At 43.2% G+C, this 14727-nt stretch overlaps 1 protein-coding gene across 1 annotated transcript in view; it reads right to left on the bottom strand.

Moving 5' to 3' along the window:
• Nucleotides 1-161: 161 nt before the first annotated feature.
• AGO2 (argonaute RISC catalytic component 2) overlaps nucleotides 162-14727 on the bottom strand; it is a 598276-nt gene continuing 583710 nt past the window's right edge. Inside the window, exon 19 of the mRNA XM_053715953.1 lies at nucleotides 162-1495. Coding sequence (XP_053571928.1) covers nucleotides 1387-1495 — 109 coding nt within the window. The 3' untranslated portion in view covers nucleotides 162-1386. The remainder of the gene's footprint in view (nucleotides 1496-14727) is intronic.

Below are 14727 nucleotides of genomic sequence, written 5' to 3'. Positions count from 1 at the left end.
GCGTGCACATACTACAAAGTTTGAGTGGAGTTATTTGAAAGACACTTATTTCAATACAAAACCAACAAATTTAGGTTCTGGGTGATTGCAAGTTATTCTACAAAATTACCAAGGAATTTGTATATTTCTAACAAAAAGGTTGTACCTCTGGCATATCACAATGTGGTGGTCAAAGACAACATTTATTTTTTTCAGAAGCTGGGGCAGAGGATACAAATAAATACAATAAAACAGTAAAGCGGTATGGTATATTTCAAAAGCCTCAATTATTAAATGTGAAGTCCCTTTTGTTAACTAAAACAGAAAACAAAAGCATTTCATACAATTTGACAAACAATTAAACTACATCTACTTTTTGGGGGCTACATATTTAACATTAAAGAAATAAGGCTTTAATCCATTCTCTGTCGGTGGGGCATGTAGAGCATTTTAAATCAATGATACAGATTTCATAGTCAGTGACAGGATCTTTAATTGATAGAACAGATATGTCAATAATAATAATGATAGGCTGCACTTTGTGTAAATAAATAAATAGGAAGTCAACTCTTACATTAATACTGCTAAACAGAAATCTGTACATTAGCTTACCATGATTGTACTGTTCTGATTGCCACAGACCCGTATTCACAAGCAACTTTGGAAAACAAACTTTAAAGCTCATTAAGACCAATGTAATTATATCAACTACTTTGTCTATTCTGATGGGGTCCTGAATGGCAAAATTAAAATAACTAAAATTAAACTAAAAAAAATAATAATAAATAAATAAAACTTGAAATGAATACTATGAATTTTAAAATTTGGAGTCACAATGGACTTCAAGTTACGTGCGATTTAATTTTACAGCCTGAAATACATAACTTTATGTACCAGCATATTTGACACAAATTGTACAGACTGAAAGAGGAATTCATAAGAAATGTATTAAAATTTAAGGCTTTACATACTAAGCTAAACATTTGTTTTTCCTCTCAACCCTTCACGGTCCTTAAAAAAAAAAAAAGTGTACAGCAGGCTATCACTCTGGCAACCGAACATGGAATACATACATTGAAAACTTAATTCATAGCATCTGTTTAAGCCCTGAGATTCCATGTGACCAATGTTTCAATGGGTATTTTTCCCACATCTGCTTTTGTAAACTATCACAATTTTAGCAAACCCCAGATTACAACATCTGTAGCAGGTTTGTCAAAATTAAAATGAAATAGTGAAACTTCTCTGGACGGAAGGTTTGTTAAACAAAACAAGATATTGTGAACCATGGGGTTATAGAAGGGTGCACTTTTGCTGGATGCCATTGTAGACTGGACTACAACTAAGTGCAGCTGGTCTGGCGTGAATGCTCTGCCCGTACTGCTCCATCACTGGTGGCAACAGCAGTTAGGCAAAGTACATCGTGCGTAGTGTGTCCTGGTGAACCTGGACTGCTTTAGCAAGTGCTTGGTGATCTCTTCCGTTACTCTGGCCCGAGGTGTGGCTGCCTTCAGCGCTGTTAAGGGGAAAAAAAAAACACAAAACATTACAATATCTTATTACTCTGAGTAACAACACACATTGGAAAATAAAAAACACTCCAGTTGAGACATTCCAGAAATTCAATGCAACACCCTAGATATTTACAACAATATATAATGAATGTCACTAATAGCCTTTCAAAACAGTTGGTTTATTGTACCATGAGTAAACAGGATTTTTTTTTTTTAAATGTTCACTTCTATTTCTATGTAAAATCCTCAACTGAAAGTTAAGATACCCCATAAATTCCAGATACACTGTTGGGACAAAAACTATACAAGTCATTTCTACATTAAATACTTGAAATTTTTATGTTTTAAACTAATGGTTGGCACAACCAAGTCAGATTGTCTCTCCAGTTTGAAGATAAGCACAATAAAGAAGCAGATTGAAGTACGATTGTGTACCCATCAACAAACAGTGCTCCATTGTTGAGCTAAAGATTATAGATGATGGCACTTGCAGGCAATACACAAGGTTTTGCCAATGAGCATGAGTTATTAAAATGGCTGTGAGGGAGGAGTCCAAAACTACTTGCAAAAACAAAAATGTATGCTTACCAGATAAATTCCTTTCTTTCCTAGCAGGGAGAATCCACAACTTCATTCCTTACTGTTCGGAAATACAACACCTGGCCACCAGGAGGAGGCAAAGACATCCCAGCCAAAGGCTTAATATCCCTCCCACTTCCCCTATCCCTGTGTCATTCGGCCGAGGGAACAAGAAAAAGTAGGAGAGACATCAGGGTATAAAGGTGCCAGAAGAAAATAAAAAGGGAGCCGCCCAAAAAAATCTTACGGGCGGGGTTGTGGACTCTCCCTGCCAGGAAAGAAAGGAATTTATCTGGTAAGCATAAATTTTGTTTTCTTTCCAAAAGCATGGAGAGTCCACAACTTAATTCCTTACTGTTGGGAAACAATACCCAAGCTCTAGAAAACACTGAATTAATTAATGGGAAGAAAACTAAAAAGACAAAAGCGGACCCTAATCTGAGGGCACCACAGCCTGCAATACCTTTCTCCCAAAAGCTGCTTCAGCCGAAGCAAACATATCAAATTTGTAGAACCTAGAAAAATTATGTAAGGAGGACCAGGAAGACGCCTTACAAATCTGATCAATAGAGGCTTTGTTCTTAAAAGCCCAGGAAGAAGCAACCGCCCTAGTGGAATGAGCCCTTATCCTCTCAGGAGGCTGCTGACCCGCTTTCTCATAAGCTAAGTGGATGATACTCCTCAACCAAAAAAAAAGACAAGGAAGTCACAGTGGCCTTCTGGCCCTTGCGTCTACCCGCATAAAGAACAAACAAAAACTTTAAGGCGCATAAAGAACTTAAGTAGAACTTTAAGGCACAAACCACATCCAGATTGTGAAGCAAACAGAAGGAGGATTGGGACAAAAGGAAGGAACAAGAATCTCTTGATTAATGTTACATTCTGACACCAACTTAGGAAGGAAACCGAACCTAGTAAGTAAAACCGCCTTTATCGGGCTGGAAAACAAAGAAAGGAGAGTCACACTGTAAAGCCGAAATCTCAGAGACTCTGCGAGAAGAGGCAATGGCTAATAAAAACAAAACCTTCCAAGATAGCAGTTTAATGTCCACAACATGCATGGGCTCGAACGGAGCCTGCTGCAAAACACGAAGAACAAGTTTGAGGCTCCAAGGTGGTGCAACAGGTCTGAACACAGGTCCGATCCTAGTCAAAGCCTTAAAGGACTGCACGTCAGAAAGATCAGCTAATCTCTTGTGCAGTAAAACCAATAGGGCTGATATCTGTCCCTTCAGAGAGCTGGCAGATAGACCCTTCTCTAATCTATCTTGGAGAAAAGATAAGTCAGGCAACTTTTACCTTATGCCAAGAAAAACAATGTTCCTCACACCAGTGCAGGTAAGTCCGCCACACCTTATGGTAGATGCGCCGAGTAACCGGCTTACGAGTCTATGACACTATCAGAGAATCCTCTCTTGGCTAAGACTAAGTGTTCAATCTCCGTGCAGTCAGCCTCAGAGAATCTAGATTTTGATATAGGAAAGGACCCTGTATCAGAAGGTCCTTCCGATAAGGTAACCTCAATGGAGGAGATGAGGACATTCTCACCAGATCTGCGAACCAGGTCCTTCGAGGCCAGGATGGAGCAATAAGAATCACTGAGGCCTGCTCCTGCTTGATGCGGGCCACCACACGAGGGAGAAGAGTCAATGAAGCTAAGAGATACGAGTCTGAACCTCCATGGCAACGCTAGAGCGTCTACTAATTCTGCTTGAGGATCACTCAATCTTGACCCTTACCTGGGAAGTTTGGCATTGAGACGAGAGGCCCCCGGGTGAAAGGATTGTATGCTTCCCAGTTCTCCACTCCCAGGATGTGGATCACTGACAGAATACAGTTGTGGGCTTCTGACAATTCTAAGATGTGAGACACCTCTATCATCGCTAAGGAACTTCTCATTCCTCCCTGATGGTTGATGTAAGCGACCAAAGTTATATTGTCGGATTGGAATCTGATATACTGGGTTGAAATCAAGTTGGGGCCATGCCTTCAGCGCATTGAAGATTTCCCAGAGTTTAAAGATATTGATCGGAAGTGTGGACTCCTCCTGAGTCCCCAAACAGCTCCCCAGCCAGAAAGACTGGCGTCCATAGTCACTATCTCTCAGGACGGTCTCAAGAAGCACATGCCTAGAGACAGGTGATCTTGACAGAGCCACCAAGAGAGCGAGTCTCGACAGCCTGTCCAAGACTATCCATTGTGACAGGTCTGAATGGTCGCCGTTCCATTGTCTCAGCATACATAGTTGTAAAGATCTGAGATGGAATCTGGCAAAAGGAATAAATGTCCATACAAGACATCATGAGTCAAATTACCTTCATGCACTGGGCCACCGAAGGTCTTTAAGAGGCCTGGAGGGCAAGACAAACTGTTGCCAGCTTGCAACGTGTCTGATATGTTAGAAAGATCTTCATGGATACCAAGCCTATGACTGTACCCAGGAAATTCACCCTGGCATTTGGCGTAAGAAAACTAATTTCCAAGTTTATCTTTCATCCATGTGACTGAAGACGACTCAGAAGAAATTCCAAGTGTTCCCTTGCCAGACGAAAATATGGCGCCTGTACCAAGATATCGTCCAGGTAAGGTGCTGCTGCAATACCCTGGGTTCTGGCCACAGCTAGAAGAGCACCCAGAACCTTTGTAAATATCCTGGGTGCAGTAGCTAAGCCAAAACGAAGTGCTATGAACTGGAAGTGCTGGTCTAGAAAGGCAAACCTCGGGAACTGAAAATGATCCTTGTGGATCGGATTATGAAGGTATGCATCCTTCAGACCGATGGTAATCATAGATTGTCCTTCCTGAACCAGGGGAAGGATCGATCTAATAGCCTACATCTTGAAGGAAAGGACACTTAGAAATTTGTTTAGGCACTTCAAGTCCAGAATTGGACAAAAAGTTCCCTCCTTTTTGGGAACCACAAAGAGGTTTGAATAGAACCCTAGACCTCTTTCTGATGCAGGTACAGAGATGATTACGCCTAAGGAGGCTAGGTCCCGTACGCAATCTAAAAAGGCTGTCCTCTTCTTTGGTCTTAGACAGTCTGGAGAGGAGAAATCTGCCCTTGGGAGGATGAGCTTTGAATCCTATCCTGTATCCTTAAGATACAACTTCCAGCACCCAGAGATACTGAAAATCCTGAAACCAGGCCGTCTGAGAAAAACGACAGTCTGCCCCCTACTCGAACCGATCGCATATCGGGGCCACCCCTTCATGAAGATTTGTTATCTGCAGCCTTCTTATTCTGTTTGGACTTGTTCCAGGACTGAGCAGGCTTTCAGGTACTCTTGGGCTGCTCGGGCTTGGAGGATGATTGAGTTCTCTGGGACTTGTCCAAACGAAAATTAGAAGACTGCCGCCCCTTAGGTCTGTTGTTCTAATCCTGCAGAAGGAAAGCACCTTTCCCCCTGGTAACAGTAGAAATGATAGAGTCCAGACCTGGACCAAATAAAACCTTCCCCTTTCAATCTTAAATCTAAAGGAGGGCTCCTCAGAAGGAGGCGGTTAAGTAATTGAAGTCTCCAACTCAGAGAGTTCACCCTCTGACGTTACAGAGGTTAACTCATCCTCTGACAGGAGACACATACTGGCTAAATCCGATAGGAAATTAGATATATCCAGGTCAGTAGAACTATGTTTAACCTTCCTCTAGCATTTCCCAGAGATAGGTAATGCACTCAGGGCCGCAGACACAGCAGATTGTAACTGCATGGTAAAGTCAGCAGGAAAAAAAGCCCCCCCCCCCCCCCCCCCCCTAGTAATAGGCGTGATGCAGAGAAATGCATGTGAAGTGGTTTGGGGGGATAGGGTAGGCATCTCCTGGACTAAATAGAGGGGTTAACAGATTTAGCTCCCTTCTTAGACTTTAGAATGGTACCCAAGCAATTGGAACAAAATTGAGTAGGTGGACAAACCACGGTCTCCTCACAATATAAACAGGTATTATTAAATATAGAAGGTACAGAAACCTCTAAAGTGTTAATCTCAGAGTCCTCCATTGCTGGAGATGCAATCACACAGTAAGTAAACAAAATAAAAATGGTCTTAATAATAAAGAGGCACCTTTATAACCCCAGTGACTGGGGCACTCACCACCTCCTAGACCCAGGCAAACTATGAAAAACACTCTTCGAAGGACTGCCAGAGTTCCTGAAGCAGGATCGTAAGGGAAAGGAAGTTATCCGCACCAGATCACATAGTGCACAAGTAGGGACCTCCCCTGCTATGAGGAAAGCGCGCAAAGCTATTAGGATCTGCGCAACTTCACCAAAACGAAAGTGAAACCTGTCAGAGTTCCCATGCCGAAAGTACCCAGTCTAATTGAGCCCAAACCTTCACAAGTGTTCCTTAGGAAACAAAGCAGTACACAAATTCCCCAAACTGTTCCAAAATAATGTCCTAACTAGTGAGATATTAACCCCGGATCCTATAGAGGTTATGAGGTGTCACACTGCTAAATCATAAATAAAGCAGACTTACCCTTCAGGTTCTATGCTGTGGAACAGGTACAGCCTCTCAAGTGTGACAGCCTTGCCGCGGTGTTCTGAAAGGAACCTTAGTGTAAAAAGGCAAGCAGTGTAACTCGTTAACACGGATTACCCTGGAGCCGTTAGATAGTCTGGATCGATTTGCAGAAAAACTTTCCCTTTATATCCAGACTAACTTTCATTGATACTCTCACCGAGAGGTTTATATGATTACTTTATACTCCAGTCCTTTCTTGAAGGGAAAATACATATTAAAGGACTATCCATATCTTCTGACACTTCTCTGCCATCCTCCTCTAGGCAAAGAATGACTGGGGGGTGGGATATTTAAGCTGGGGTGTCTTTGCCTCCTCCTGGTGGCCAGGTTTTGTATTTCCCAACAGTAAGGAATAAAGTTGTGGACTCTCCCTGCCTTTGGAAAGAAAAAAGGTAATCTTGATATATGAAATGGTTGATAATCCACCTGTGACTTGTGGAACTGCAGAACAGCAGTTGTATAAACCAGTGTGCGTCTGTAGGACACAGCCATTACGAGTAGGCTGTCCAGATTGGGGGGGGGGGGGCGCTTGGAAAGGACAGCTGGGAGGACTGTCACAGAAAAGTCGGTGAGAGGCAACATTTTAGGACACAACCAGGGAAGTATGGTGCCTAAATTCAAACTACATAAACATGCACTAAGTGAAACTGATGAGGATAAGCAGAGAAAAATATCTGAAGCAAGAAGTAGATGTGTACTGGCCAGCTTTTGGAATGGCACAGAGCAATACAATTTTGAATTGAGGGCATTAAACCCCCCCCCCCCATGCTGAGATCCTTAAGGCACAGAAATTAACAAAATGTGCCCTTGTTATGGGTACTATTGGGGAAAAGGGATAAATAAAACTCTTAACCTCACTCTTGCAAGGGGATGTGTTGAATTGAGTTTGAGGAGAAAGTTGTCCACTGTGTTAAGCCTGTAGAAGATCTGAAAGAATTTATAAAAAGGAAACACGCTGTTGGAAAAAGGGGGAAAAGATTCAACTTATTTTATACCTAATGGGAAAATACTATGGAACCACATTAGCCATGCCATCCCCCCAGTAGGACATATGGCCTCACACCAAGAGAGGGAAGGATAGCGGTAACAGACTACTGTGGGTTTAGCCGAAAGGCCCTTTTCTTTCCAATGGCACGGAGAGTCCATGAATCCATTCTAATTACTAGTGGGAATTCAACTCCTGGTCACCAGAAGGAGGAAAATAACACCCCAGCAAAGCTTTAAAGGAAAAGTAAACTTACGTGCACTTCAACGCCCCAACGCAAAGTACATGCAAAATTAGCTTGGCTTTAATTCATGAATTTTAGTATTTATGTATTATTTATCTTATTGTACCTCACAATCCGCTATGTCACTCCGCCTGGATATAACTTTTTTATTTTGACATGACGAAAATCGTCTTCACTAACCTCATTGGTCCCCCAGTGGCATCCCAACATACTAACTACACGCCCCCAACTACACATGCGTGTCTCATTGAATCTCTTGCCTGTATAGATGCTCGTTCATGAGACACGCATGCACATTGATGGCACAGGAACAGATAATACGATCTCTGCTCTTATTTCTGAAATAGACAAACCAGGAAATGAGCGGGTGGGCGGAGGATCAGTAAGTACAGTATCATCGGTATGTCTTAAAAATAATTTGAAAAAAACAACAATGGATTTAAAAAAATAATAATTAGCGACTACATACAGGGTGATAATATGGATCAATGGCATTAAGGTTTTTGACGAAAATTTACTTTCACTTTAAGTATCCTCCCACTTCCCACAATCCCCCAGTCATTCTTTGCCTTTGTACATCATGAAGGTGTGCGAAGATGGTGTGTCAAGATATTTAATCCTTTTATGGGTAGTTTCCCTGCAAGCAAGGATTGGGGCTATGCTGTGTCCATGTAATACTCTTTAGTAAGAGTTGTGGTGGCTTTTAGAAGTTTGAAGTCGACGGGGAAGTCCTTGGGTTGGTTACTCTGCTTTTTTCCCCCCTTCAGGTCCCTGTCAGAGGTCGTCTGAGTCTGTCATACCTGAGATGCTCTACCTGCTCTGCAGCTGATCCACAAGTAAATGCTTTTTGCATTCTAGGTTAGAAGGATACAGCACTTAAAGGGACAGTCAACCCAAATTTGCAAATAGGTCATTCTTATAAAGTTGCTAACGATATTTAGTTTGCACTGTAGCATATTTTATTATCCTAAATAGTTTATAAGCATTACCACTTACTTGTTTGTTACTTGCTGTTTAAAATGCCCGCCTGCCCCCTCCCATATTTCGTCATCATGATCCTCAGTTTCTTCAGTGTCCAGCTCTAACTCGGATATTTCTCGCAATTCCACGCTCCCTGTGATTTTGCACATGCGCATTGCGTTGCTAACACTAGGGGGAAGGAACTCAAAATACTTTTTCAAGTTCCGACACGTCTGATATTTCAGACGTACCAGTGTGCTGCCAGTCATCTGTGAACAGTCTCCGGCAGTGTGTACTAATTGATCTAATAGAGGGTACATAGGCAGCAGCTAAATGTTGTCTAGAGCTCTATCTTACATTAGTACATTACCGCAATTATTGCCCACCACCGCATCTGCATGTTTTAACCATTTAGCTGTCAAGAAATAGGGCTGCAACGCATCGCGTAGCAGTTCTCTGGTAACAAAGAATGTGTTGACTTTTCTGTGTAACAGAGACAGCTGTTTATTGGCATCTGAGTGTTCTTTCGATAACTGAATAAAAACAGAATTTATGTTTACCTGATAAATTACTTTCTCCAACGGTGTGTCCGGTCCACGGCGTCATCCTTACTTGTGGGATATTCTCTTCCCCAACAGGAAATGGCAAAGAGCCCAGCAAAGCTGGTCACATGATCCCTCCTAGGCTCCGCCTACCCCAGTCATTCGACCGACGTTAAGGAGGAATATTTGCATAGGAGAAACCATATGGTACCGTGGTGACTGTAGTTAAAGAAAATAAATTATCAGACCTGATTAAAAAAACCAGGGCGGGCCGTGGACCGGACACACCGTTGGAGAAAGTAATTTATCAGGTAAACATAAATTCTGTTTTCTCCAACATAGGTGTGTCCGGTCCACGGCGTCATCCTTACTTGTGGGAACCAATACCAAAGCTTTAGGACACGGATGAAGGGAGGGAGCAAATCAGGTCACCTAAATGGAAGGCACCACGGCTTGCAAAACCTTTCTCCCAAAAATAGCCTCAGAAGAAGCAAAAGTATCAAACTTGTAAAATTTGGTAAAAGTGTGCAGTGAAGACCAAGTCGCTGCCCTACATATCTGATCAACAGAAGCCTCGTTCTTGAAGGCCCATGTGGAAGCCACAGCCCTAGTGGAATGAGCTGTGATTCTTTCGGGAGGCTGCCGTCCGGCAGTCTCGTAAGCCAATCTGATGATGCTTTTAATCCAAAAGAGAGAGAGGTAGAAGTTGCTTTTTGACCTCTCCTTTTACCGGAATAAACAACAAACAAGGAAGATGTTTGTCTAAAATCCTTTGTAGCATCTAAATAGAATTTTAGAGCGCGAACAACATCCAAATTGTGCAACAAACGTTCCTTCCTTGAAACTGGTTTCGGACACAGAGAAGGTACGATAATCTCCTGGTTAATGTTTTTGTTAGAAACAACTTTTGGAAGAAAACCAGGTTTAGTACGTAAAACCACCTTATCTGCATGGAACACCAGATAAGGAGGAGAACACTGCAGAGCAGATAATTATGAAACTCTTCTAGCAGAAGAAATTGCAACTAAAAACAAAACTTTCCAAGATAATAACTTAATATCAACGGAATGCAAGGGTTCAAACGGAACCCCCTGAAGAACTGAAAGAACTAAATTGAGACTCCAAGGAGGAGTCAAAGGTTTGTAAACAGGCTTAATTCTAACCAGAGCCTGAACAAAGGCTTGAACATCTGGCACAGCGGCCAGCTTTTTGTGAAGTAACACAGACAAGGCAGAAATCTGTCCCTTCAGGGAACTTGCAGATAATCCTTTTTCCAATCCTTCTTGAAGGAAGGATAGAATCCTAGGAATCTTAACCTTGTCCCAAGGGAATCCTTTAGATTCACACCAACAGATATATTTTTTCCAAATTTTGTGGTAAATCTTTCTAGTTACAGGCTTTCTGGCCTGAACAAGAGTATCGATAACAGAATCTGAGAATCCTCGCTTCGATAAGATCAAGCGTTCAATCTCCAAGCAGTCAGCTGGAGTGAAACCAGATTCGGATGTTTCGAACGGACCCTGAACAAGAAGGTCTCGTCTCAAAGGTAGCTTCCAAGGAGGAGCCGATGACATATTCACCAGATCTGCGTACCAAGTCCTGCGTGGCCACGCAGGAGCTATCAAGATCACCGACGCCCTCTCCTGATTGATCCTGGCTACCAGCCTGGGGATGAGAGGAAACGGCGGGAACACATAAGCTAGTTTGAAGGTCCAAGGTGCTACTAGTGCATCCACTAGAGCCGCCTTGGGATCCCCTGGATCTGGACCCGTAGCAAGGAACTTTGAAGTTCTGACGAGAGGCCATCAGATCCATGTCTGGAATGCCCCACAGCTGAGTGACTTGGGCAAAGATTTCCGGATGGAGTTCCCACTCCCCGGATGCAATGTCTGACGACTCAGAAAATCCGCTTCCCAATTTTCCACTCCTGGGATGTGGATAGCAGACAGGTGGCAGGAGTGAGACTCCGCCCATAGAATGATTTTGGTCACTTCTTCCATCGCCAGGGAACTCCTTGTTCCCCCCTGATGGTTGATGTACGCAACAGTTGTCATGTTGTCTGATTGAAACCGTATGAACTTGGCCCTCGCTAGCTGAGGCCAAGCCTTGAGAGCATTGAATATCGCTCTCAGTTCCAGAATATTTATCGGTAGAAGAGATTCTTCCCGAGACCAAAGACCCTGAGCTTTCAGGGATCCCCAGACCGCGCCCCAGCCCATCAGACTGGCGGCCGGTCGTGACAATGACCCACTCTGGTCTGCGGAATGTCATCCCTCGTGACAGGTTGTCCCGGGACAGCCACCAACGGAGTGAGTCTCTGGTCCTCTGATTTACTTGTATCTTCGGAGACAAGTCTGTATAGTCCCCATTCCACTGACTGAGCATGCACAGTTGTAATGGTCTTAGATGAATGCGTGCAAAAGGAACTATGTCCATTGCCGCTACCATCAACCCGATCACTTCCATGCACTGAGCTATGGAAGGAAGAGGAACGGAATGGAGTATCCGACAAGAGTCTAGAAGTTTTGTTTTTCTGGCCTCTGTCAGAAAAATCCTCATTTCTAAGGAGTCTATTATTGTTCCCAAGAAGGGAACCCTTGTTGACGGAGATAGAGAACTCTTTTCCACGTTCACTTTCCATCCGTGAGATCTGAGAAAGGCCAGGACAATGTCCGTGTGAGCCTTTGCTTGAGGAAGGGACGACGCTTGAATCAGAATGTCGTCCAAGTAAGGTACTACAGCAATGCCCCTTGGTCTTAGCACAGCTAGAAGGGACCCTAGAACCTTTGTGAAAATCCTTGGAGCAGTGGCTAATCCGAAAGGAAGCGCCACGAACTGGTAATGTTTGTCCAGGAATGCGAACCTCAGGAACCGATGATGTTCCTTGTGGATAGGAATATGTAGATACGCATCCTTTAAATCCACCGTGGTCATGAATTGACCTTCCTGGATGGAAGGAAGAATAGTTCGAATGGTTTCCATCTTGAACGATGGAACCTTGAGAAACTTGTTTAAGATCTTGAGATCTAAGATTGGTCTGAACGTTCCCTCTTTTTTGGGAACTATAAACAGATTGGAGTAGAACCCCATCCCTTGTTCTCTTAATGGAACGGGATGAATCACTCCCATTTTTAACAGGTCTTCTACACAATGTAAGAATGCCTGTCTTTTTATGTGGTCTGAAGACAACTGAGACCTGTGGAACCTCCCCCTTGGGGGAAGTCCCTTGAATTCCAGAAGATAACCTTGGGAGACTATTTCTAGCGCCCAAGGATCCAGAACATCTCTTGCCCAAGCCTGAGCGAAGAGAGAGAGTCTGCCCCCCACCAGATCCGGTCCCGGATCGGGGGCCAACATTTCATGCTGTCTTGGTAGCAGTGGCAGGTTTCTTGGCCTGCTTTCCCTTGTTCCAGCCTTGCATTGGTCTCCAAGCCGGCTTGGCTTGAGAAGTATTACCCTCTTGCTTAGAGGACGTAGCACTTTGGGCTGGTCCATTTCTACGAAAGGGACGAAAATTAGGTTTATTTTTTGCCTTGAAAGGCCGATCCTGAGGAAGGGCGTGGCCCTTACCCCCAGTGATATCCGAGATAATCTCTTTCAAGTCAGGGCCAAACAGCGTTTTCCCCTTGAAAGGAATGTTAAGTAGCTTTTTCTTGGAAGACGCATCAGCCGACCAAGATTTCAACCAAAGCGCTCTGCGCGCCACAATAGCAAACCCAGAATTCTTAGCCGCTAACCTAGCCAATTGCAAAAGTGGCGTCTAGGGTGAAAGAATTAGCCAATTTGAGAGCATTGATTCTGTCCATAATCTCCTCATAAGGAGGAGAATCACTGTCGACCGCCTTTATCAGCTCATCGAACCAGAAACATGCGGCTGTAGCGACAGGGACAATGCATGAAATTGGTTGTAGAAGGTAACCCTGCTGAACAAACATCTTTTTAAGCAAACCTTCTAATTTTTTATCCATAGGATCTTTGAAAGCACAACTATCCTCTATGGGTATAGTGGTGCGTTTGTTTAAAGTGGAAACCGCTCCCTCGACCTTGGGGACTGTCTGCCATAAGTCCTTTCTGGGGTCGACCATAGGAAACAATTTTTTAAATATGGGGGGAGGGACGAAAGGAATACCGGGCCTTTCCCATTCTTTATTAACAATGTCCGCCACCCGCTTGGGTATAGGAAAAGCTTCTGGGAGCCCCGGCACCTCTAGGAACTTGTCCATTTTACATAGTTTCTCTGGGATGACCAACTTGTCACAATCATCCAGAGTGGATAATACCTCCTTAAGCAGAATGCGGAGATGTTCCAACTTAAATTTAAATGCAATCACATCAGGTTCAGCTTGTTGAGAAATGTTCCCTGAATCAGTAATTTCTCCCTCAGACAAAACCTCCCTGGCCCCATCAGACTGAGTAAGGGGCCCTTCAGAAATATTAATATCAGCGTCGTCATGCTCTTCAGTATCTAAAACAGAGCAGTCGCGCTTACGCTGATAAGTGTTCATTTTGGCTAAAATGTTTTTGACAGAATTATCCATTACAGCCGTTAATTGTTGCATAGTAAGGAGTATTGGCGCGCTAGATGTACTAGGGGCCTCCTGAGTGGGCAAGACTCGTGTAAACGAAGGAGGGAATGATGCAGTACCATGCTTACTCCCCTCACTTGAGGAATCATCTTGGGCATCATTATCATTGTCACATAAATCACATTTATTTAAATGAATAGGAATTCTGGCTTCCCCACATTCAGAACACAGTCTATCTGGTAGTTCAGACATGTTAAACAGGCATAAACTTGATAACAAGTACAAAAAAACGTTTTAAAATAAAACCGTTACTGTCACTTTAAATTTTAAACTGAACACACTTTATTACTGCAAATGCGAAAAAAACATGAAGGAATTGTTCAAAATTTACCAAATTTTCACCACAGTGTCTTAAAGCCTTAAAAGTATTGCACACCAAATTTGGAAGCTTTAACCCTTAAAATAACGGAACCGGAGCCGTTTTGAACTTTAACCCCCTTTACAGTCCCTGGTATCTGCTTTGCTGAGACCCAACCAAGCCCCAAGGGGAATACGATACCAAATGACGCCTTCAGAAAGTCTTTTCTAAGTATCAGAGCTCCTCTCACATGCGACTGCATGCCATGCCTCTCAAAAACAAGTGCGCAACACCGGCGCGAAAATGAGGCTCTGCCTATGCTTTGGGAAAGCCCCTAAAGAATAAGGTGTCTAAAACAGTGCCTGCCGATATTATTATATCAAAATACCCAGATAAAATGATTCCTCAAGGCTAAATATGTGTTAATAATCAATCGATTTAGCCCAAAAAAAGTCTACAGTCTTAATAAGCCCTTTTTGAAGCCCTTATTTACAATCGTAATAAACATGGCTTACC

The sequence above is a fragment of the Bombina bombina genome, chromosome 5, assembly GCF_027579735.1.
Source record: "Bombina bombina isolate aBomBom1 chromosome 5, aBomBom1.pri, whole genome shotgun sequence".
Classification (NCBI taxonomy): Eukaryota; Metazoa; Chordata; class Amphibia; order Anura; family Bombinatoridae; genus Bombina; species Bombina bombina.
This window is presented reverse-complemented; position numbering and strand designations above follow the sequence as displayed.